General features: G+C 37.1%; 1 protein-coding gene across 1 annotated transcript in view; it reads right to left on the bottom strand.

The window, feature by feature from the left end:
* Positions 1 to 3,416: 3,416 nt before the first annotated feature.
* The window catches only part of LOC140137916 (uncharacterized), a 38,362-nt gene continuing 15,069 nt past the window's right edge, over positions 3,417 to 26,709 (bottom strand). The window contains exons 5-14 of the mRNA XM_072159722.1: positions 25,540 to 25,800; positions 22,224 to 22,508; positions 20,908 to 21,183; positions 17,534 to 17,839; positions 16,421 to 16,474; positions 16,029 to 16,305; positions 12,560 to 12,837; positions 10,936 to 11,073; positions 7,441 to 7,638; positions 3,417 to 3,775 (exon numbers count right to left, since the gene is read on the bottom strand). Of these exons, the coding sequence (XP_072015823.1) occupies positions 16,078 to 16,305; positions 16,421 to 16,474; positions 17,534 to 17,839; positions 20,908 to 21,183; positions 22,224 to 22,508; positions 25,540 to 25,800 (1,410 nt within the window). The 3' untranslated portion in view covers positions 3,417 to 3,775; positions 7,441 to 7,638; positions 10,936 to 11,073; positions 12,560 to 12,837; positions 16,029 to 16,077. The remainder of the gene's footprint in view (positions 3,776 to 7,440; positions 7,639 to 10,935; positions 11,074 to 12,559; positions 12,838 to 16,028; positions 16,306 to 16,420; positions 16,475 to 17,533; positions 17,840 to 20,907; positions 21,184 to 22,223; positions 22,509 to 25,539; positions 25,801 to 26,709) is intronic.

Genomic DNA, 26,709 nt, shown 5'->3' with positions numbered 1-26,709 from the left:
CTGTACCCACCTTGATCATGAGATCCCCTAATATCTCTATGTCTATGTTTCATTCATTCATTCATATTTTATTTCCATAAAAATCAAAGACATTACAAAAAATATAAATATAAACACGGTACATATGGAGGAAAAGGCTGGAAGACCAAGAAGGTCTGAAAGTTAGCCTTTTCCCTGAAATCAAATGTAATTAACAAAATAAATCAACATTACATAACATAACCAAAAGACAAGGGAAGGGGAGGGGGGATGCTCACGGAAAAGATTAATTATATTTAGAGATCAGTTTCGTTTTGAATTGATTTCGGAAATGTTTAAGTAGAGCAGTGGTTGCTTCTTGGTTTTGACAATGGACCTAATGCCCTAATACAATGACTGAGCTAATAACAAGACCTGTACCCACCTTGATCATGAGATCCCATATTATATCCCTCATTAATATATTCTCGTTCATTAATTGGTTAAACGAGTATCATGTGACCAAAAATAGTTTGGCTATTTTGCAAACTTGTTAAAAAGCTGATTGAGGAGGAACGGGTACTATTCAAAGTACTATCTCCGGGAAATAGTTTTACTATCTCCCTCTGAGCGCGTCCCGGGCGCGTATGACCTCATAACAGCGTCGCAGTTCCTAGTGGTCAGTGCAACTCGCCACATACACGGGATATCAGTACCGGTTCCGGGGGATTAATGTTTAGCAATTCGTTTTGTCTTGCGAAGCACACAAGCAGAACAGAAGTGCAGCTAAAAGACGGCAGTTTAATGGCATAAATCCGAGTTATATCAGGATCAATATCTTATATTGATGGTGAAATAACAAAGAACATGGTTACTCGTTTCACGGCGGTATTGTAGAGGTTACAACAGCTTACAACGTTTTCACGGTAAGCTTTAGTCACTCAACTGTGTGCGTGCTTTGTGCATTCAATCAAAACAAAGCAAGGCCAGCGTAGCCTTGACTAGGCCTAGGCCTAGCCTACATTTATGCCTAGGCCTATGCCTTGTGTTTAATGAACAAAGAATATATTAATGAAGGATATAAAACAAATATTTACTGCTCTAAATTCGGGATCTGGTGGAATCTATTGGTCCCCTCGGTGAACTGGAGACCGTTAGCTTACTATTTTTAATAGTAGGCTCACGGTCTCCAGTTCACCTCGGGACCAATAGATTCCACCAGATCCCGAATTTAGAGCAGTAAATATTTGTATAATATCTCTATGTCTATGTTCCTAAGTAGAGCAGTGGTTGCTTCTTGGTGTTAACAATGGACCTAATGCCCTAATACAATGACTGAGCTAATAACAAGACCTGTACCCACCTTGATCATGAGATCCCATAATATCTCTATGTTCCTAAGAAGAGCAATTGTTGCTTCTTGATGTTGACAATGGACCTAATGCCCTAATACAATGACTGAGCTAATAACAAGACCTGTACCCACCTTGATCATGAGATCTCATAACATCTCTATGTCTATGATCCTCACCATGGCAGTGTTTGCCTCTTGCTGCTGTCAATGGACCGTCCTTCTGTCTATCCCACTCACAAAACTTACAACACACCTTGCAATTAAATCCAGGCTTGACAAACTCAGTACCTGATGACATAGATTATGTAAAAAAGAAAGATATGTTATCATGTTTAAAAATAAAACACACTCATCCAATATAACCAAATTCATGATGCCAAATTTGGAATCATATTTTATGATTAGTCACATAGGAGGGACATTTTTCAAGATATATATATGGACGAAATCATGCATAAAAACAAAGAATATAAAAGGAGAAATGATGATTTTTTTTCAGTTAAACATCTCAATCCTGAATACCTTGATCAAGTTTGACAAGTGATATCTCAAAATAAACCTGATAAAATGCTGATCATGACATGAAAATGGCATCTCACATTTCATTTTTCTTCCCCTTTTTTGATGTGACAGGTCACTACGCTTTGAATGTAAAAGATTTAAACAGAAAAAAAGTAAAATAAAAGTGTGCAAATGCCCTTTTTATGTGTAGGTCTATGTACAAAACATCAAAATCACAAATTTAGGAATAAGCAAAATAGTTCAAAATCAGGAAGGTGCAAAACATCACATGCGCAATGGTGGATGAGGAACCAAAGACAGTATGTCAAATGTTTCCACATCATTTATTTATTTATAAACTGAGTACATTTGGCCAAAGCCAAGCAAAGCCAAATAGAGATCAGGCGCTAGTGAGATGCCAACCGAACATGAGCGGACAGGACAGGGATATGGGATCATAGTCTACCATTGGAGATAAACACAACTTTGCATACACTTGATATTCCAAAATACAATCCACAAAGCAATGATATATAAATTACTTACTGCTGTCATCGAGCATTTATCATGATAGTATTACGCATGAATCAATTCCCGAGTCTCTTGGCCGAACTGCATCTACAGCATTTTATATCAAGCCATGATATTCTGTGATTTGCTTATAAAGTCACAAACAGACTATCACGCCCCCTCTTGTAGATGCTGCCAAGTGTGGAGGTGTGTGTGTTTTCCAACTGGGGAGATTCACACACCCACATTCAAACTGGGGAGATTTTTTTACACAAATCTCACAGCAACCGCCATACTGTGGAGGTTGCTCTAATCAGAAAAATGACAGGTGGTATACCCCCCTCTATGGCTCAAAAACCCCATTTTTGAGGTTATCTACAACTGTTGAGCTCCACAGTTGTTAGCAGACTCCACAGTGTGAATGTGACAAAACACACACACCTCCACAGTTAGAACCATTTACAAACGCTCATCAGCCTGTAGTCCTTACCTTTGACCTCTCCCGTCCATTTTGGATTCTTCTTCAAAATGTCGGGAATACTCCGAAACTGAAACTCTCTAATTATCTCCTGCCTCTGAAATGATAAAAACGACAACGTAAAACTTACTGTTCTGTACTGCAATTGTTATTATTACTTTAATTTTGAGGAATTATCAAATTTTACCTAAAAATGAGGTTTTTGTAGAATAACTCTATGATGATAGGGCGTAGATAGCACAAACTATATATTTTTGAAATCCTTGTGATCAGTCACATAATATTGTGTATCTGTCGACAAGATTGAATCATTTGCACATTTTTACCCTGTGTGACCTTTCATGACCTCTAATGTCACTAGGGGTCAAATCCAAAATGCCTCCACATCTTAAAATAAGCTGTGGACCATGTACTTCATGTGTGAAAACTCCCATGCTTTTATCACAAAGTGCACACATTTGTGAGCTTAGCAGCTAAAACTAGTATTACCTTTTCTTTCTGTTCTTTTCCTTCTTGCAGCCATTTGTCTTGATCTGGATTGAATGGTAGTGAAGCACTGTCCCCTCCTGTTGACATATCTTCAGTTGATTTAGCTCCTGCAGCAGTAGGTGTCTCACCACTGCTCAAATCTTTCATTTTCTTTTCATGCACTTTTGTCTTTAAGTTGCATTTATTCCCATCTGATAATATCTGTGACATGTCTTCAAATAACATTGACTTATGCAACCAACTCTTCAGGTGCTCTTGGTACATTTTGTCGTTCGGCAAAATTGTTTTACACAAGGTGCATAGTTTTTCCATCCCTTTGAAGCCCATGGTGATCCTTATATCCAGACGTTCTTGATGGCCACTGGTAAATGTGTGTTTTTATATTTTCTTTCCGATATCAACTCACACCTGCAAGCAAGGCATCTGACTCTTTTTGTTTTAATTGGTACCTCCTGTATGCCTGCTGTATAATCAGCCATTATAACCTGCAGGTTAGGTAAGGAAATATGTAACTGTTAATATTACAAATATTTATGTTGTAAATTGAGGGCACAATGGTACAGTGCACTTGGGCAAGGCACTTTCCCACACTTGCCCCACCTCACCCAGGTACGAGGGGTGGTCAAAAAGTTTGTAGAACTAGGTATGCTACTTTGTCGCATGGCAATGAATTTGGACTCATTTGAAAGCTTGTTCCTTCAAAACATTACTGCCAAAATATTCAATTTTTGCATCACAAATACGGTCAGGACACTCTACATCCCACCAGACTCTGAAAACCAAGACTTGCTTATTTAACATTTGAACAAACATGTGGATTACATAAAAACTTACAAATCCCAGGCTGGTGTAGCTATCTTGGGGGACTTTAACTGTACCAATATCAAACCATATTGTCTTAGTACTGGGCTGACACAAGTGGTCAATAAGCCAACAAAGGAAAATGCCATCTTGGATTTTTTCATCACAGACTTTTCTAGTCTATATGGCACTCCCATTCTTATCTCACCCATTGGCAAGAGTGATCATAACCATGTCCGCTGAATACCAAAGGCATCTAGGCCAATTATCAAGAAATCCACAAGAATTATTCAACCCTTCACTGATTCAAATCTTTGGAAGATTTGGATTTGGAAGATGGATTGATGAACAAAATTGGTGTTGAGGTGTACAGCAATTCTGATATTCAATGCAAAGCAGATGCTTTCTATCAAATTGTGAATGAGGGAATTACATCCGCTTTCCCTGTGAAGACAGTCCAGTTACATGTACATGTCAACGACAAACCGTGGATGACTGATTGTATGAAATCCCTCATTGCGCAAAAAAAAAGCGCAGTGATTTATAGTGCGCTTTGCACAGGCACAACGCCTAGACGTTGATCCACAAGCCTCAGCACACTTTACAGGTTGGCGCTGACCACTACGGCCCCACATCATTCCATAAACCATTTAACAACAAACCAGGGACTTTGCTGCTTCAAGAGCGTACACCCTAGGCATTCCACAAATAACCTTCGCACCCAGGATCGGCTCCCCGAGTTTCGTACGGGTTACAAAGAGACAATTAGCAGTAAGTTCCTTGTCCAGGGGAATTTCAAGCTAACTCAATTTTTCCACGAGAGCATACTAGGCACCACCAGGGTTCGAACCCGCAACCTCTCCCACCATAGTCGAACACCTTATCGCTTGAGCTAACTTGACCGCAAAGACAGAAGGCTTTTGCTACTGAAGACACCATTGCTAGGTTTAATCTCAGAAATAAGTAATTGTACAAAACAAAAAGGTTCCAGGAAAGCCCCATGCCATACAAGGCTGACATTTTAAACAAATTATTGTGTGTTTTGAGTGCAATCTCATTTTTTTCAGTTACCATCATTATGCTTCCAAGTTTCAGTGTGTTTTGTTTTTGCTTTTGCCTTATTCAGCAGCTGGCTTGCCCAGTGCTCATTTTTTTCCATGTTAGCTATTTGATCAGCAGCTGATCTGCTTTTTCGATTTTGCCCACCCTCACCCTCTTTACAGCTGTTCTGTGCAATCCTACCATGATCTCATTTCTGTTGCCCTTTTTAAGTATTTGTAATGTGCAATATTTTATTTGATGTTTTCATAATATTTTAATATTACTTGTGTGCAATTATTCTTATGTAATTTGATGTTCTCACAATGTTTCTATAAATGCTTTTGATGTTTTATATTATTTAATTATTATTGTAAAAATCATGAAATTATTTCAGCCGCTTGGCTGCAATGTGTTTTAACAAAATACTATACTATTACTATACCATTAAAAAAATGGGACTGCTCTCAGATTGTGTCCTGTACCCTATCCTCAGTTTGTCCCTATTCTCAGTTTGTCAAGCTGCCATTCATGACAGAGGGACCAGTTAACTAAAGCAACTATATTGTGGTCCAGGCATGGCCTCCAGTTAGCGAAACCCATTTTAGGGTTTTAAGTCTTGCCTTCATAATGTCAGGTATGCTGGTGATCTTTGCTGTTGAGCCTTCATTGAAGAGTGGCACATGGAGCAATCCGAAGACATCCATCTTGATGACATAGAAGGTTTCAAGAAAAATTGTGATGGGTGCATTAAGGTATGCAGTGACCATGTTCAAGAGTGAGATAGAATGAATTTGGCTAGTACTCTTCCAACGTACCTTGTTCTACAAACTTATTGACCACCCCTCGTATAAAGGGAGGCTACTCAGGGATAATTATAATCAAAATGCTGAGAGGAGCTGGTTGAACTGTAAAAAACATTTATTTATTTTAGAATTGCCAATTTAAGCATGGATTTCCATTTTAGCATAAAAGAAAAAATCTTAAAATCCAAACTTGCGGTCATTATTCATTTGTACAGTAAAACGTAATTTCACAATTTGGGCCAGGCACAGAGGGCAAAACAAGAACAATAAAATTCGCCTAAAAGTATATACAAGTCAAAAATGCAAGGCATGTGATGAAGCCATGTTTTTTTTATCCTAATCAATTTTTTAGTATAAACAAAATCTGAGTAAAAGAATTGAAGTGATAGATATACTTTTCATAATACATATTCATGCTTTCATTAGCATAATGAATACATAATGCATTCCATTATTCACAATATGAATGTGTCATACACCAACCAATCATTATCAATTGGACCAATCAGCAACATTGTTAGAATAATTTCACCACACAAAAAAATTGGGGCGAGTCATTTGCAAACCTCCATTCTGATTGGTGATTAAAGTGAAGATATCATGAAATTGACCAATAAGAGGTAAATGTTAGATCGGCATGTAGTGCTTAGCTAACCCACCTGAAGGTCAGTTTGTTGCTCAAAGATATGCTGACAATAGACCCTGTGTAGCACACAATAATTGAAGACCGAATTAAAAAGACTAGTTTGCGTATGATGTCCTGTCAACCAGAACAAAAAGTCAGCAACTAATCACGCCGCACCTCTGTCCGGACGTCAGACGCAAACTTCAATTATATTTGCAGTCTACATACAATCAGGGAAAAAATGTTAGCACACTTGAACTCACTTTGAATCTGCCACCGCATAATTCAATGTTGGACAAACCATGTTGTCATCAGATCTATGAGACCACCCAACATTGAAAGAGTATGAGTGGGGAAGGGTGGGATACAAGGCAGTGTTCCTCCTTCAAATTCTTGACAGACCTGTATCACTTGCCTTCATACTTTGGTATGACATGCATTTGAATTGTTTTGAGCAAGTGTGCCAACTATTTTTTTTACTGATTGCAGCTCAATTAATAAGGCTAGACTCTGCTGCATGAGTGTACGAGTTCCTGCCCCAGCAGTGTTATTAATTTGATCTCACAAAAAATGAAGTCAATTTAAAATTGAAAATTACAAGAATTAATTGCTAATTGTCCTGTTGTAACTGGTTGTGAAGGTTTACTATATAATATTAAAGGTGTGCCCTTCTCAGCTACAAGTTAATGTATGTTACTAAATGGTATGGAATGATTTGGGCCATAGAAATAAGCAACAATCTATAAAGTGTAACAATAGGAGTTACACAATATGTTATGATCAATCAATCAATCAAATCATAAAAACTGTTGATATGCAATATGACAGTCTTGAACCAAGACTACCATACCTCATAAGAAAACTTACTGAACTGACTTACAGTATCTTCGTCAACTTGTTTCACTTCCTTTTTAGGCATCTCCTCTCCTTCTATGAATTCCTGAAGCCTAGCTATCTCTTCATGTCTCATAGAAGTCAAGTGCTTGGATAACCGATCACCACTACGAAAGCAGATCTTACACAATTCACACATATGTGGTTCTAGGATCTTCGCATCCCGATAAAGATGGTTTTTAGACTGTAAAGAAAATCATCACAAAATTACAAGAACTTTTGAGTACCATATAATGAACTGCTGATGAAATTTGATAAAGCTTATAACCAGTGGCAGCACCGGGGTGCATGGGGAAATTCCTCTCAGTCAGAACCCCAGTAAAACCAAAACCAAAATTTCTACTTTTTACGGCAATTTTGCACAAAATTTGTTGATTTTGCCCCCCTGAAATTCACTTTGCCCCCTCAAAGCCCCCCCAAAGTATATAAAACAACAAAAGCGAGACCATGCTTAAAATTCTAAAGAGTACCAAGGATAGCCCAAAAAGCCTCCAATAGGCTTATTCCTGTTGGGGTCCTTTAATGAATGACAAAGAGGACAAAACAGGGAACAAAGCAGCACACAAAATAAATAGCATGAAAAAAGAGATAATAAAACCAAAAAACTTTTTATTGGACAAAAAAAAAAAGCCAAGCAGAAAACAAGGCCTAAGTTATGAAACAACAAAGAAACATCAACACTTGCTCAGACAGGTATTTTTAGTGGCCTTTTTGAATTTGGAAAATTCAGTTATTTGTTTGATGGAGTTTGGCAAAGAATTCCAATGTTTTATGCCACTGTAAAAAAGTATTGTTAGCTTGGTCCTGAAACCTAGGAACAACAAAATTGTGTGGGCTACCCCTGGTACTGTAGTTATGTAATGATGCAATACAGGTAAAATTTAAATTTAAATAATCTGGTGAAAGACCATGGTAGATTTTAAATATCGGTACCTGGTTCAGTTTTAGTTGGGTCACCCTGTCCTTGACCAGAGGATGTTTAAAGACATTCCCATAACCCAATGGGGTTTCTGACCTTGTATGTCTGGCTTTTGTACACATGTGGTACAGTTGATCATACCTTGCATTGGGATTGTGTGCAAATATCTGGCGTTTTCATCCTATTATTTAACATTCAAAACATCGAGACTTAGGAATAAAATTAATGCAGTGGTACAATAAGAATGTTTCCTGTAAGAAAATCAAATATCAGTCATAAGTCTCAACTATTAGCTCGTTGGCTGCAGTTTTAAAATTACCATTTTGTGTGTGTGGCAATGGGGACTTTGCCTTTAAAATTAGGTTATATTGACCAAATTTCCCAATCATAGTGCATTGTAGGAATGCCTTTAAGCCTCCTCTGGTCCTTGACTGATAACAAGCCAAGTTCATTACGTTGTTCTTGCCCAACATGGGTACGTGTGGACCTAAATCCAAAACAAACCTGACTGCTTTGTCCTGAATGGTTTGAAGCCTTCCTTTACAATATTGAGGCAGTGAAGAAAACCATGAAGCACATGCATAATCATAATGGCACAGGATGAAAGCTGAAACTTAAATTTTACGAGCTCTATGATTTAGACACCCAGCACTCCTGCAGAAAAATTTCAATCTAGAACCTGATTTTTATGCCTTCCCAGGCAATATTTTCGCCTATTAGGGACTCAACTAATGTGACACCTAAATATTAAGCACTTTTTGTAGATTTTAAAGATTTATCACCACAGGTTAACTGTGAAAGATTTTACCTTCCTGAGCTTTCTTTTTGTACCAAATAACATACATTCTGTTTTCCCCAAATGCAGAGAAAGCTTATTATCCACTAACCAGTGTCTGCATGACTCAAGTTCTTTCAGCAATACAATCATGATCCTTGCCTGAGACAAAGAGGGTGCTGTCATAAGCATAGGTTACAAGTTTGCAGTCGACACTGCTGGCCATGTCATTCACATAGCAAAGAAAAAAAAGAAGAGGACCAAGGATACTGCCTTGAGGCACGCCACATGAAACGCCAAGTGGATCCAAGTCAACTTGGTTTACGTTGACAATTTAGATAGGACTCAAACCAATCCACTGAGGCAATACCCATGGCCCAGAGTTTCCTGCAGAGTCCGGCAAACTACTTGACTCTGGCCAAAATGTATAATTGTGTATGTCGCGTATGAATAATTTAGAAATTATGGCACTTTTACTATACATTTCTGAGAGTACACAGCCACTTGAAGGTCTAAGAGTTAAGGGCGTACTACACCCATATATTGGTTTGATTGGTCTAAATAAATATTTTTTCATTTATAGCTAGGCGATATATGCACGGATCATGTGAAATAAAAAAAATATGAAACCAAGAAGAAAAAAAGTGCTTTTAAACAATTGTAGTAAGTCATTTTAGCCCTATATATATTTTGTTTACTGTATCCTAGTTACTCAGATGCGTGTTTCATAACAAACCATGATTTATTCTATTCAGCATGTTCAAGTAGGGTACATGAATAGAATACATTAAATCCTTTGTTATACTCTCTATAGAAAATCTAGTGGTGCATGCAAAATATATAAACACTTACACAATGGATGTATAGTCATTAGTCAATAATATTATAATGTGTTGTTAGGAGAAGAAAAGGCTATTAGGTCACCGTATGTCAGGTTATAGGTCAATTGGTTCAGGTCAAATTTAAGCATCAATTTTGAATACACATGTGAGAGTTTGTGATATCATAATGAGGAATAATTTTGATATTCTGTCTTTAACTGGATATATATCGAGAAGTGCAAGGTGGATATACTAATATACCTTGGGATGTAAATGGTGAGTACAATTTAGAATGCCTAGTTGAGATGGATTTCACAAATAAATATAAAATAGTTACCAAAATCACAAAAGATAAGCTTACGGAAAACTACCCAATATGGTGGTATAGGTGACAAGAAATACAATTTTTTCAACATTGCTGTAGTATGGTTGTGGTAACCTGTTACCTGTGGCTTAATTAAGTTTCAGTGAAATAATGTCGCAAGTTAAAAATACAAAATATAGCTCAACATTGAAAATAGAAGCATTTTAACCAGTTCCTTTTTTGATAGTTGTGGAGCACCAAGTTCATGAAGTCATAAAAGAAATCAGGAACCACTTATTCCATTTTACATATCAACTTTATTTCCCTAACGTGTTAGCAACACATATCCAAAATTTTAACGAAATCCGTTGATAGTAAGCTTTCCAAAATGAAGTGAATTTAAATCATCAGTGATGTACCACCTTTTGGCTTCTACTTTTAAAAGCATGTAAGCTACGTTGATACCGATGCCACCAATAAAATGAGAAGATTTGCCCTTCATTTTGCATACCACTTTGTCCAATTTTTTTTGTAATTTCTTCACAAAATGCAAAAAATGCAAAAAAAAATCAATGGGTGTAGTACCCCCTTAAGGCAATCAGGTAACCTACATTTGAATCAGCAAAAATATCAAATAAATTGAGCCAACATTGTACGATTACCTGCAAATGTTGTGATGTCCATCCACTGGGGCTCCAAATGTTTGTGTAACATAAGTGACAGTGATAGCAGAAGACTCTCAGGATGTCGTGTACTGCTTTCACCCCTGCTTTACGTCCAATTTCGTTAATCAAAGGAAACTGCATAAAAACAACAACAAGAAAAATTACAACATTATCATTCCAATATCGCAATTGGAAGAATTTCATGGCATTATGCATGACAGGTTTGCCTTTTATTTATTATCAGCAAGTGTTTTTTTAAAATACATTTCCAGATTTTTTTATTATGGCCCTATTTCCAGAAGATTTACATCCAAGGATTGTTTGGACATGATCCAGTTCTTCAGGTCTCGTGGTTACCCCGACAATGTCAACTCTTCGGCATTACAACGGGTTCATACCATCACCAGAGAAGAGAGCCTTTGCACCAAAGAGCATGCCGACAATCACCAACGTCCCCCACTTGTACTCACATATCATCCAGCCACTGTTGCAGTAAGTAATGTGATCATGCGCAACTGGAAGATAATTAGTGATCATCCTACAACCGCTGATATCTTCAAAGAACAACCCATTGTGTCCTACCGTCAAGAACATTAAAGATCACCTTGTTCGCTCTTCACTACCACAAACAGATGAAGAGACGGTAGCAAACCACAGCACAGTAACCTGCAAGTGACGCAGATGCAACACCTGCCGCCATCTGAGGAGCAACAACAGCGTAACAGGACCCAGAGGAGTGTATCACATCAAGAAAACATTCAGTTGCGTTTCAACCCATGTGATTTATTGCATTGGTTGCAAACGCCATCCCACCTGTCTGTATATTGGGGAGACAGAACGTAGGTTGGCCGACAGATTTACAGAGCATAGACGTGATATCCTTCTGCCTGACATCGCCCGCCCAGTCCCAGAGCACTTCACTACCAGTGACCACACCTTGGATGATGTCGAAGTGACAGCACTTACTCAAGTTTCAGATAGAAAGAACCGCAAGCTGATGGAACAACGCATCATTTTCCAACTTGGGACACTTAAACCCAATGGCATGAATCTACAATTTAATGTATTCAATATAAATAAATGTGACTCTTAATTTCATCCATCATGCCGCTCAGTAGTCCAGGAGTTGCGATCTGCGTACCTGTTTTCATTTTTGCATAATTCCTGCATGGTATGTGTGCTTTACGCTTTTCACACGCACACGCTTCATGCAACAATCTTTTCTTTGGTTGTTTTCAGGTACGCGGATGGCAGCTCACACTTGATAAAGGCCTAGGGCCAAAATATTGTGAATAAATCTGTGGATTAAATTCCCAGAAAATTAAAACGATTTGTTCCAAAACTCTTATTTAATGGATCTACTAAATACACTTTTCAAACCGACGCAGCCACAACTAACTTCTAATATATATTATATACACTCAGTGTGGACTTAAAATTATGTGGCCCTTGGGTCCACATACCTCCTATACCCTCACCCTTCCTTTATATGCGTTATGCGGTTTAAGCTTTCTATGCGGACATCAAAATGCCCACATAGAACTATCAAGTCTCCATAGTACTATGAAAAAAACACACAATAAAATTGGATATATAATATATATATAATAAAGACACGTACATTGATCTCGTTGGAGCTCACAGCCTCACACTCCACTATCGTATCATTCACCAGATGTTCTGCAATTCCATTTTCTTTCTGATTTTCATTGCTTCATCAAGAGAACTCTCTGTTTGAAACAACACCAATCCTATTCCAATGTTTTCGCCTAGCATTACCTCTTCTACTTTACCAAATCTGTTAAAATATGTGGCCAGATCTTCTTTTGTGATCTGGATACTAACTTTCCTGATGAACAATGTGAAGAATTTGTCAGCCTTATATAACATGTCTGCGCCCTGCAATATATGAAACAACATCCATAAACAGTAAATATACAATAATCAAGAGTTAGTGATATTTTTTGTGTTTTTTAGATTTACCAACAACCATGATGAAAAAGATTAAGATAAAGCTAAGAATTCTCATATGCGAAATTCCATGAAAATCACAGAATTGGAGGTAAAGCGGAAAACACATTTCTGAGAATTTTTTTTTTTAAATAAGCAAAAATGACATGATACCCGATCAGTTTATTCTTGGTAAGATTCTTGTAAAATTTTATTATGTCAGAAATGTGCTAAATTTAGCATTTGTAAAGCAGAAAATTCTTGGCTTTAGATTAAAGGCTTAAGGGCTGGGGTATGAACGTTTGGACAGTATTTATTTTGGGACATTAGAGCACATCAGACATATCGAATTGCATTCTGAATACGAAGAATGTCATTCTGATATCAAATAATTTTGAATTTTTGAAATTTGCAATTTAATACACATTTTATGGCAAATCATTAAAAATTGATATTTTTGATATTTAACAGTACTTGAAGTAAACTTTATAAATCTGATGATTTATACTTAAAGTATATGTAGGTGGGTTGAAAAGCCGACGATCAATTGAAAATTTTGACCTTTCGAATTGAAGATATGGATTTTTTTCCCCAAAAAACCAAAAAAAATTAGGTCTTTTTGGGAAAAAAATCCATAGCTTCAATATGAAAGGTCAAAATTTTCAATTGACCGTCGGCTTTTCCTCCCTGCTACATACACTTTAAGAATATATCATTAGATTTATATAATTTACTTCGAGGACTGTTATATATCCAAAATTGAAAAATATCAAATTTTTATAATTTGTCATAAAATTTGTACTATATTGTGATTTTCAAAAAATGAAAATTATTTGATATCAGAAAGACATGCTTCGTATTCAGAATACAATTCGATAGGTCTGAGGTGCTCTCATGTGCCACAAAAAATACTGTCGAAACGCAATAAACGCTCATTTTAGATCCCTTAATGTACGATTTCCTTCAAATTTTAAATTTGTCATTATATACTCAAAATGCTGAAATAATGCTAGTAATAATGATCGGGAATGGTTTCTGTCCATTTTGAGCTGAAATAACGAGGTAACATGAAAGAAACACTGCTTGTTATTTTGGCCGTTTAACACGCAGTTCTATGGGCGGACATAAAGTCATAATTTCTTGAATTATGACTTTATGTCGCACTTTGCTCTGTTTACCTACAAACACAACAAATTTGGCTGATTCCATTTAGGTGCAAGTTGTGACATGTGTAAACATTACAAATATGCCAAAAAATCAGGTTGGAAAAAAATTAACCAAATTCATATTATAAGATCGTACATTATGACTTTAAGACCATAAATTGGCCACACTCCAGTCCAGCAGAGTCCCCCGGCTCTAATCTGGGTAGAGCCAGGCAAAGCCATCTCAAGGTTGGCCATGCTACCTGTAACTAATAGTGTGTTGTTACCACCTGTACCTTACAACAGGGTTGCCAAAAGATTTCAGGCAGAATCGTGGGTCAAATAATCAAAAAGTCACCCAATTTTTCTCTTAACCATTGGATTCTATGGGGCAGGAAACTATCGGAAGTCGGGGGAGCTAAAGTTGAAAAGTCACCCAATTTTTTTTTAACCATTGGTTTCTATGGGACAGGAAATTGTCAAAAGTCGCGGGAAAAATCTTCAAAAGTCGTCCAATTTGGCTACCAAATTGTGGGTTTAGCAACCCTGCCTTACAACCCATATCCAATACACAGTGAATTGGATATAAGGCATAAAAGGCTTATTATGCAAATAGTAAATAGCCCAGAAAAACCACAAATGATTACAACTTATTCCAGAAAAAATACAGCACTGGAATTAGCTTGTTTTGTCAAATGAAATATAGCTAAATCCTAATCCTTTAGTAAGTTCTAACTGGTAATAAAAGTCTAATTTTACTATTTTGGTAAAGTTTTGGATATTAGGACTAATAATATCCGTTTTAGGGTGCTTTTTTTTTTGTATGATGTGACAATCACGCCCAAAGACTGGTGCTGAGACTAATTTCAAGTTCTGCATAATTTTTAGAAGACACAGTTTTTTTTATCATTTACATCTGAGAGGAAATGATTGATATCAATCAATATCAAATGAGCTTGGCTAAGACTGCCACATCAAAATGCAACATAACATTCCACCTAAAGTTGTAGTTGATGTTACGGTCATTATAACTATAAATTGTAGTCATTTCAAGAGGACTTAAGGGGGTACTACACCCCTGTGGTAAATTTGTGACTATTTTTGCATTTTTCTCAAAAAATAATAACACACTGGTAACAAAATTTATGTATATTATTGGGGCAAGGAATCCAATTACTACACTGAAATTTCAGTGACTCAAGACAAGCGGTTTAGTATATATGATAGGAAACGAGGTACATCGTAGCGGTACCTCATTTCTTATTATAAATAACAAACCGCTTGTCATGGGTCACTGAAATTCCAGTGGATTCCTTGCCCCTATAATATATATAACTTTTGTTACCACTGTTTTATTAGTTTTTGAGAAAAATGCAAAAATAGACACAAATTTATCAAGGGGTGTAGTACCCCCTTAAAAGTGACACCTGGCAGCTATTGCAGATAGACATTCTGAGGCCCTATCTTCAATTGCTGCCTTGCACATTTTTTGACAAATTCTGCATTCTGCATTCTATATTATACACAAATGACACCTGGCAGCTATTGCAGATAGACATTCTGAGGCCCTATCTTCAATTGCTGCCTTGCACATTTTGTGATAAATTCTGCATTCTATATTGTACACACATGACACCTGACAGCTATTGCAGATGGACATTCTGAGGCCCTATCTTCAATTGCTGCCTTGCACATTTTTTGACAAATTCTGCATTCTGCATTCTATATTATACACAAATGACACCTGGCAGCTATTGCAGATAGACATTCTGAGGCCCTATCTTCAATTGCTGCCTTGCACATTTTTTGACAAATTCTGCATTCTATATTGTACACACATGACACCTGACAGCTATTGCAGATAGACATTCTGAGGCTCTATCTTCAATTGCTGCCTTGCACATTTTTTGACAAATTCTGCACTCTGTATTGTACACACATGACACCTGACAGCTATTTCATATGGGGCATCCTTGACCTGTTAAATACTATTACCTTTTTGTCCATGTTGTGTTCCTGTTGCACAATGACATATTTACCACTGTCACCAATGTAATGTTTGCGCTTGTTTACTTTTTATTCCATACACATCACCAGATTGGAAGGCTTTATCTGCATCTGCTGATGACTTGTACACGACAGATCCCAAAAACCTATTTTCACAAACGTTGAGTATGTCCACAGGCCCATACTTGCTGAAATGAGCCTCTAATTCCTCTCTGCTACAATGCCTACCACCAGCCACTAAGCATATGGTGCGTTTTTGCAATTCCTGACAAAAAAAAAGTAAATATTGGTTTAATGAGTACTTTTAATATTAAAACTGTTATTCAAGAATAAAGATTCTTAAAGATCATCTTACAAAATCAGTCACACCGTATTCTCACCTTCTGTTCATCAGAAACTGACGCCAACTTTTCTTTTCCTTCATCTTCACTTTTCTGAAATAAACCAAAGAAATGTTTCTACTTTATTTTACTTTCCATAAAAATCACAAACTAAATTATGACAACTTTTATTTCCATGAATCCTTTCACAAGAACTTACTGTAATTTTTCTCTATTATTCAACTAAAGAATAAAGGTGCTACATATATAATTAAAGACAGAGATAAAAATAATTTATCGCAGTATGACGTCATCTGTCAATCAAATTTGAGTGTCGTGATGATGACTTGCTGAACGTGGCGGTATAACCGGCGCCGTATTGTTAATTTTGCACCATTAAACATGCAAACCATCTCAAAAGTTAGGTCTTTATAGCAGAAAACTTTCTTTCGCAAAGGCACCATGTCCACAATGCCTAGAAAAGCTGCTTTTTGCCTTGTAAAAGTACGTAATTTTTCGCCATTTGCTGCTATTCGTTTTCTCCGATCAGCACCAGATAGATCGGTCTTCCTTTTACGCTCTATTAACCTGTGTAAACCAATCAAGGATCGTAATTGACGGTGACATCAGACGTGATAAATTCTTTTTATCTCTGTCTTTAATTATAGTGGGTGAGCCCTGGGGGAGGGGCATCACTTGGGGAAGGGGGCAAAGCTGCAATTATACCATAGGTAGCTGACATCATGGGCTACACAAAAATGCCTGATAGCAATTGAACGGAGTAGATTTTGGCGGGAAAAGCATCATCAAACTTTACAGAGAGTCAAATTTCAAACTTAAATTGTGTTAAAAACCATTCCAATGTCATAAAGATTCAAAAATGTATAGTTTGACCCATCTAGGATGTACCGTTCTTGAGATATTAATGAAAATGTCAAAAGTAACATGCAAAATAAGTACCATTGAGGCTTATTGACCTTGACCTATTTTGATGCATTACATAGGTGACAAAACATCCCAGATTGTGCAATCCTATCCTTATTTGGATTGTTTTGGCAAAAAACAATTTGACACCTACTTTCACCTACTTGCCACACTTCCATAAACAAATGCTTATACGCACACGCATTGCACACGTTGCACCACATACACTACATAGTTGTTGAATATTACCTGTTTGTCATCATTATTTTTCTCTCCCATACTGACAATATGTTGAACTGTGACATATTTATCACCAATATAATGTCTGCGTCTGTTTGTAACCTTTGCAAACACATCACCACATTGGAAGGCTTTCTCAGCATCTGCGTGTGACTTGTACTTGATGGATCCAAACTCAAACCCCCTTTGTGCCATTCCACTATCCTCACGATAACTGAATTTTTCCACAGGCCCAAACTTGCTGAAATATGCCTCTAATTCATCTCTGCTAAATAAGTCCACACCAATCAACTCTAGAGTGTTCCTTTGTGTTTTCTGGAAAAGAAAGTAAATATTGGTTATCAAAGGATCTCGGGTGATTTCAATAAAAATACATCCATATGTGCCGTTGACTACATGGAATTATTTGAAGCTGGAAATGCTTAAAAAAAAGCTGAAAAACAGTGTGAAATTTGGGTAACATAGCTCAAACAAATTGGCCTGAAAATAAAAGAAAATGTGTAAATTTGAGCAACAAATTATACTGAAATTAGCTAAAATGTTAAAATATTGCAGGTCTGCATTTGTTATTTTGAAATTTGTCTCCAATCTGGAAACATGCAACTTCTTCAAGAAAGAAAATCCAACTGCATATGGGGTGACAGATCATTTGCAATCACAGCTCCATGTCTATGAAATGAGCTGCCTATATATATTAGAACAGTTAAAAATGTAATTGTGTTTAAAAAGTTGTTAAAAATTCATCTTATGTCAGAGACATTCTGTAATTCTTAAAGGATGTCTCCGGTAATCACAACATTATGCCTTATCACAGGGTGACGTCATCGGGTCTCAAGGTGTTTAACATCACAACCCAGCTGAAGGTCAGTGGTACTGGCCGCAACGTTGGTTGCTCCAAGGTACGTGAATCTGGTTGAATAGATTGAACTTATTCCCTCATTATGCCTTATACGTATGTTAGAAAAATAATTATCAAGCACAAATCACATGGTTTTATTTAAAACAAACTCATATTGACCATAAAAACGAATAAAAACAGCCGGCTCTCAACATGCGATATTCAAAATTCCCGCGCCGTAACTGTCTAAGTGCAATGACGTAATAGTTATTTGTGCTCAATTGTCGTCTGCACTGGACAATTTCGACGCCCGGGAATTTTGAATATCGTGTGTTGAGAGGTTGCTGTATTAATTCCTTTTTATGGTCAGTATGAGTTTGTTTCCAATAAAAGCATGTGATTTGTGCTTGATAATTAATTTTCTATCATAAGGCATAATGTTGTGATTGCCGGAGTCATCCTTTAAGTTATGTTTCTTATTTCACTTCTTATTTTCTTTGTCTATATTTTCGGTCTTCATTTTCACTAAATTAAAAAAAATGGGCTATATCAAATTGAAATAAAAAAATACTCTGCCTCCTAAACCAGAAACATTGTGTATCACAAATTGTTACATATGATGTACAGTTGATATTCATATATTCTTTTATACCTAGGAAAGGATGCTTCCGTTTTGACACAAAAAATATTTCATTAAAAACCCTCCCACTTAGTTATTTCAAAAAGGTAATCAGGCTTTCTTAGCATGTGCAATAAATAACATTGAAATTAATCTTCTTCTTTAGGGATTCTAGAAACACTTGGGTATGGCATCCACTACTGTGACATCACATATGGTGTTCACAGATTTGGGGTCACAGGTTATTAAGGGGTCCCTTCACAGGTTATTAAGGGGTCAAAACTAAACACCATAAACAATCTTTATTAGCCTGGAAAAACATAGCAGAGAGCCAGTATGTTCACAACATGAATTACTGTTACTAGAGTTGGGCGACTATCACTTTCTCCTAGTCGACAGCAAATAGTCACAACTACGACTATAGTCGCGACTATCTTGTGGTCAAAATTGGACTGAAAAATCAGGTGACAGATTGCTGCAAATTTACGATAACTAAATGAAAAACTGTTAAAAAAAGAAATAAAAATGAATTTGCCATCTGACATGGACAAGCTAAGAAAAATGAACACGTGCGATGGCTTTGAGACAGCTTTTCGAGACGTGTTCCTCAATCAATTGCAAAATTTAGAAAATTCCACAGGAAAATTGCCAAAAAACAGCTTGTGCCCCCCAGACCTGGTATCCCGCAATATGATGACCGCCGCTATATGCCACTGTTATATCATGCATTGTTGCCACACATATTCCATTCAATATGGTACAAATAAAATCCATCACAAGATGGATGCTCTTCAAGTTTGTTCGACATAGGCCAATCCGATCGACTCAGGCCCGGGGGGGTACTCAATACAAATGACCATACGGGGACGTGCCACAAATATGGGTAGCATTTTCAGCCTTTTGGTATATCAATGACCCCTTTTCAAAGCCTATGTTGGTATATGAATGGGTCCTTTTTTCAAAATTTTCTCAATTTTTTCGGAAAATAGCCCAATTTTCCCCTAATCTAGCCAAAATTTTCAAAATTTTCCCCAAATTTTGGGAAAATTTGTAAAAACTAAGACAATTTGGGTTAAATGTGGCCGAAAATTTTGACTTTTGGTATATCAATGGGTCCAAATTTCTTGAAAAATTGGTATATTTATGGATCCACTTTAAAATTCTCAGAGGCACCCCCCCCCCCCGGGACTCAGACTAAGCACACCACCAATTACGATAACAATACATGTTTCTTTTCCATTACGAATGTGGCTTTTCTACAATGACTCATTGTTACAATCTGCTCATGCTTATTACCCACTTTATCGTTGCTATCCCAAGAAAATTAGATTTGTGGTCAGGTTTTGTTTTCAATACACTAACTGGTAGTTCAATACACTCAGCTGAAATTGCTGTATTCTTTCAACACATATATTTAACTGCAATTTCACCAAAATGTTTTTAAATTGACCGAAAATAATGTGATCATATCAAAAGGATATCACACCACCATGCGTAACTCGGAGCTACGCACTGGTTTCTCTAGCATAGAATATATTTAAATCACAATTGGTTGTCAATTCTATTATACAATGAAGCATACACTATAATATAACTTTCTTTATTATCTGCATCAAATTAATAGAATATTGATTTAAATGGAACTGTACACATCTCTACGTCTGAGTTTGTACTACATCACTGAGCGATAGTGATCGGTTTCTAGCCAATCAGATAGGACTCTTTTTCTTGCGTTCGGAAAAGCGAGCTACCTTATTGGTGAAATACCAATCGCCCGTCGCTCAGCTTATTTTTGTGAAGTGGTACTTGATGGTGTCATTACAAATCCATGTGATTCATTGCAGGGCATATTTACCTGCTGTGGACGCTGTAACACATTAACAAAGCAGAATTAAATCTAGTCACTTTATTTGCATCATATCTTACCCTCATGGCCTTAATCTCCTCTTCTGATCGTAATACACATGTCACAATAGCGCCCTCTATGCTGTGCTGTGATTGGCTACCCACCAGAGAACCACCTTTGAAAGCTGCCAAAGCTGCAGCACTATTGTCAAAATGAACAATAGCGTAACTCTTGTATTGTGGTATTGTAGCACAATTTACATGACCAAACTTGGAATTAAAATACTTGTGGAGATGATCTGCCCATTGCATACTACTTTGAAATCCAAAAGCAAACAATTTATTACGAGAACGACTCTGTGAAAAAAAAAAGGACACAAGAAGGTTGTATAAATGGACAAAAGACTTTTGGAACATTATTTAATATGTGTTCAACCAAGAATATTCACCTACGCTTGTTACTCTGACACCATTGACTTGTAAGTTTTAGCCAGCCTGGTAACTTTCCTGACTAGCAGTCTAGTGGCCGGCCCAGCTGCCCGTAACTTTTTTAAGCTGAAACTATTAGTTTTTAAATATTCACACACATGATTTATGAATGCCTCATCAATCTATGAAATTACTTACGAAGCACGGTATAAAATAAATTTAATTTCGATCCAAAAAAAAATCCTGATTTTGTAAGAAACATTTCAACAGTTTAACCGCCACTTCGACCAGTGTCAGTTCTATTCTGTGCATTATATTTAGTACCAACATATTATGCATACTTAGATACTCGTTTTCAACAGCCTGTATGCTTTGGTCATTGGTTAACAATTCTCTGTAACTCAAGAACGTTTGTTTATTTCTATTCTAATCTACACATAACAAAGGCTGGCCTGTAACTCGCTGTAATTTCAACTCTATTATTCTACTAAAGAATAAAAATGCTACATATTCTTCTTACAAAACAGTCAGTCAAACTGTATTCTTGTCTCAAAGCCCATGTGTGCGTTCGGTTTTTTTAGAGTGTCCATGTCAGCTGAAACGGCAAATTCATTGTTTATTTTTTTCAATATTTTTTTTCAATTTTTTTACCGTAAAATCATGAAATTCTGAGACAAATTTGGAAGAAAAGTTACTTAATTCAATACTCGCATTAATTGTTTAGGTATAAAACAATTGATATTTGTACTTTCATTGTGTAAAGAAACCGCAATTTCATGCTGTGTACACTCGATAATGACATTTTAATTCAAAATTTTGTTTTAAAATCCTACAAAAAAAACCTCATTCCGCATTCGTTTTTTAAACTGCCATAGGCTTTGAGACATAACATTATTTTTGTAGCCAAAGTCCCTGACTTCATGCATGCATGTTGCATGCACATGCACCAAATACCTGTCAAATATTACCTGTTTATCAAGCGTACAGTCAGTGTGTTGAACGTTGACATATATATCACCAATAAAATGCCTGCGTCTTTGTTTTTGAAGCTTTCCAATCAAATCACCACATAGGAAGGCTATCTGAGCATCTGCCAATGACTTGTACGTGATGGATCCAAACGTCTTTTTTCCCATTCCACTATCACGGTAACTGATTTTTTCCACAGGCCCAAATTTGCTGAAATGTGCCTCTACTTCATCTCTGCTAAATGAGGCTTCAATAATCAACTTTAGGGTGCTGCGTTGTGATTTCTGGAAAAGTAAATAAATATTGGTATAAATTAGTGCAAAGGATCTCTAGTGATTTCAATATAAATACATCTATATTTGCCGCTGACTACATGAAATTATTGGCAGCATCTGTCAAAGACTTTTATGTGATAGATCCAACCCCACACCTGGATTTTTGACCATTCTCATAAACCATGTATTTTTCCACAGCTCCATATTTGCTGAAATAAGCTACAATGCTGGCCATAAGTGTTGGGACGGTTTGATAGGGTAATGTAAATAAGCCCCCACTCCGCCCGATCAATGTGGAATCCGACTTTTTTGGTCACACGAGCCTTGTGGCACCCAACATTGATTGGTGGGGAAGGGGGAGGGTTGGGGTGTTAGGAAAGGGTTTAGGCTTGACAACAAAGAAACCTCCACTTTATCACGTTAATAATAACGGAAATTAGGTCATAATATAGTGTACGTTTTTCCATAAGTGTCCCAACACATTTTGGCCATGGTTGTAGTTCTAATTCAGCTCTGTTGAATGAGGCCACACCAAACAGGGAACTGGTGTATGATATCTGCCAAAGTAAATAAAAATTGGTACCATGAGCAAATTTAAATTTTTCAATGCTGGATGCATAAAATCTTTAATACAATAATTATAAAACCTGTTTCAAAATTATATTTTACATAAAAAATGAAAAAAATTAACTGATGAAAGTGTCAATTTGGTAAATTTGGTACTGGTTTTCGTGTCCTCTTCTGGTCCATTCTGTCTTTGGGGTGATTGTGTAGTCAATGCCCATTTATAACACCATTCAGAATCTTGTGGAAAGCAGGAGATTATGTTTCTTCAGCGGCATTCTTGAAATGGCAGCCTGTCTAAAAATATGTTCAGTGTGATTATGTTTGTGTTCTTCCCATAAGTACTGGGAATAAATCTATATGCAGCATTTTGGACTTCCTCAAGATCATTTATGTTTTTAACGGTGTAAGGATCCCACACTGCATATGCATAGTCTAAGTTTGTGCGGACAAGAGATGAAAAGTTTTTGTAGTTGAAGTTGCAGACTTCTGCTTTCACCGTGGTTCATTTAAAATTTGGTAAACAAACCATGAGAGTGTCCCGTCCTTCAAGGAGATGTTATGTTCCTTCTTAAAAGTTCAGCACTCTGAAGGTTTGTTTTTGGCATTGATGACTTGGGCATTCCATCTCAGGTTATTTTGGATGAAAGGTATTTGCTATTCTCTTCAAGCTTGACTCCCATCATGTTGTAAGAAGTGGTGACAACACTGCCCGTACATCGAAATGCAAAATTTGTTTTTCCTGGCTCTTTTTCACACCCATGCAGTATCAATTCCGAAAAAAAAACACGAAATAGATTTTCCAGTGCAAAATATGTTTCAAATGAAAGGATACAGTTTTGAGTTAAAAATGGATAGGAAAAGAAAAAAAATCTATCCCGACACTACCTTCCCCTCAGGTTTCAAGCACGCCATCTGTTACTGGTAGCCACGGGTGTTTTGCTGGTGCGACTAACAAAACTTTGCGTGTATATAGGATGATTGCATCATCTCATCATGTAAGATGCATGTAGGATGCATGCAGGCACATATTAGTGTTAGGGTTAAAGAATGGACGTTACAAACATTTTGCATTTAGCATGCAATTGCCGCCACACATACTTATCTTGAGGTATACAATTTGAGTAACACATTAAGGGGGTACTACACCCCTGCCCAATTTTGTGTCTATTTTTGCATTAAAAAAAAAATTATAGAGCATTGATGACAAGTAAGATATGTATATTATAGGGGCAAAGACTACTACTACTGCACTGGAAATTTTATTTCAGCACAGACAACAGTTGTGGAATTACAGTCAAAAATGAGGGAAAACCAATATTTAATTAATAAATCAATAACTACTTGCCTTGAGTTCCTGAATTTTCAGTGCAGCAGTTGTAGTCCTTGCCCTATAATATACATATCTTACTTGTCACCAATGCGCTTTTTAATATTTGAGAAAATGCAAAATAGGCACAAAATAAGCCAGGGTCAGCGTTGAAATAGGGCTGGTCAGCCGGCCATTGGCCTGTAACTGTTTGGCCTGGCTGGTAACTTTTCTGACTGGCATCTTACGGTTGCCGGCCCGGCTGGCTGGTAACTTTTTAAGGTCAAGCCCGGCTGGCCTGTAACTTTTTGAGGCATGTTTCGAACACTACCAGGGGTGTAGTACCCCCTTAACATAGCAGAATCAGAACTCATCATATAACTCATTCATCTATAGTGCGTTTCGTCTCCAGTTGAGAATAACGCCATGTTGGATTTCACAGTGTCAGATTCTTATCAGTGCGTTTACGAGGTTGAGTTACCAGCGTACAGACATCTTGCTCTTCTCGCATATGTATACACTCCACAGGATTAGGTTATTGCGTGCAATTTGAATCTGCTACTTAGAGAATAAACGATAGGAATTTTGATTTTGCCTATCCTCTACCGTGTGATAGGCGACAGGCAGGTCCAATATTTTGAGTAGTGGATGCCGGCGCAGCGGTATCCACTACGATAAAAATATTGGACCTGCCTGTCGCCTCATCATAGGTAGAGGATAGGCAAAATCAAAATTCTATCGCTTATTCTCATTCTTAGTCAGTTACATATTATTTTAATTACTGTAAACAAATTTTTAAAGCAAAAACTAAGTTACCGTCATAAAAACTCCCCTCATTATAAAATGAACGAAACTTGTTTACAACTTCACGTATTCTTTTGCGCGTATTGCTAAGCGCGTTCGCGATTCCGCACTAGTCTCACGCATCCAGCGCGATACATACTCAAGCACCTCTACACGCGTGTTACGCATTATCAAGACGCATGATGACGTGGGGTGCGTCTACGGCCTGATAGACGGCACCCGAAATCATGCGATTGTCCAATCAGAAATGTTTCTACGAACTAGACCACTCCCACTGACTAAGAATGCGAAATCCAACATGGCATTACTCTCCACTTGAGAAGAGACACACTACAGCATTGTTTGGTTTCAATCATATCTTACCTTCATGACCTCAATCTCCTCTGCTGATCGCAATACACACATCACAATAGCGCCCTCTATGCTGTGCTGTGATTGGTTATCTTCTTGAATGCCACCATTGAATGCTGCCAAAGCTGCAGCACTATTGTCAAAATGGACAACAGCATACCTTTTGCTTTGTGTTATTTCAGCAGATTTCACATGACCAAATTTGGTATCAAAATAATTGTGGAGACCTTCCATACTACTGGGAGATCCAAAAGCAAACAGTCTATCAAGATTCTGTGAAGAAATGGGACACAAAAAGGTTGAAGAAATGGAACAAATTCTTTGCAACCAAATAAATTTGTGTAAATCCACATCAAAAGGATGTGTATGTCAGCACATAAATACACCTCACTTCATTAGAAATAGTTCAAAAGAAGCAAAGCGTCAAAATTACATGCACATAAATTGACCACATGCAGTGCTACCAGTGTTTGAAAGATGCCTCAAAAAGTTACAGGCCAGCCGAGCCGGCAACTAGATGCCAGTCAGAAAAGTTACCGGCCAGGCCAAAAAGTTACAGGCCAATGGCCGGCTGACCGGCCCTATTTCGAACCCTGAGTGCTACTAATTGTTCTAATTGGTTTTGTGCCCACCCATATACATAGGATTACTCAGGTTAAATTTTTGGATTGACAAATCCAAAAATTACTCACAGATTTTAAGACTTTTGTCATCTTGGCCGATGGCTTCTTCAGAATGACCACTGGGGATCCACTTTTCATTCCACTATTTTCGCATCCCTTGCTTATCAAATCTGTTATAACTGACCACATCACAATAGAAAATCATGTCATCAACTGCAAAGAGCCTAAACTACTCAAGAAAGATGAAAACCAGCAAACAAGACTTATTATTTGGATTGGAAGGCATGGGGGGGCAAAACAGTCAAATGGAACATCGGCAGTTACTCTCTTGATCACATAATACGATCCACTCTTAAGAACTAAGCAACCAAGAGATGCCAAAATTGCCAGAAGTAGCGACCAATCCCGTGGGAAAAGTGGATTTCCAGTGGTCATTCTGAAGAAGATATGAGCCAAGATGGCGAAAGTCTAAAATCTGGGAGTAATTTTTGGATTTGTCAATCAAAAATCTAACCTGATTTAAATCTACAATCCTACAAATGCATCTATTACATGACAA

The sequence above is a fragment of the Amphiura filiformis genome, chromosome 17, assembly GCF_039555335.1.
Source record: "Amphiura filiformis chromosome 17, Afil_fr2py, whole genome shotgun sequence".
Classification (NCBI taxonomy): Eukaryota; Metazoa; Echinodermata; class Ophiuroidea; order Amphilepidida; family Amphiuridae; genus Amphiura; species Amphiura filiformis.
Note: the sequence above shows the minus strand (reverse complement) of the source record. Positions and strands in the feature narration are given on the sequence as shown.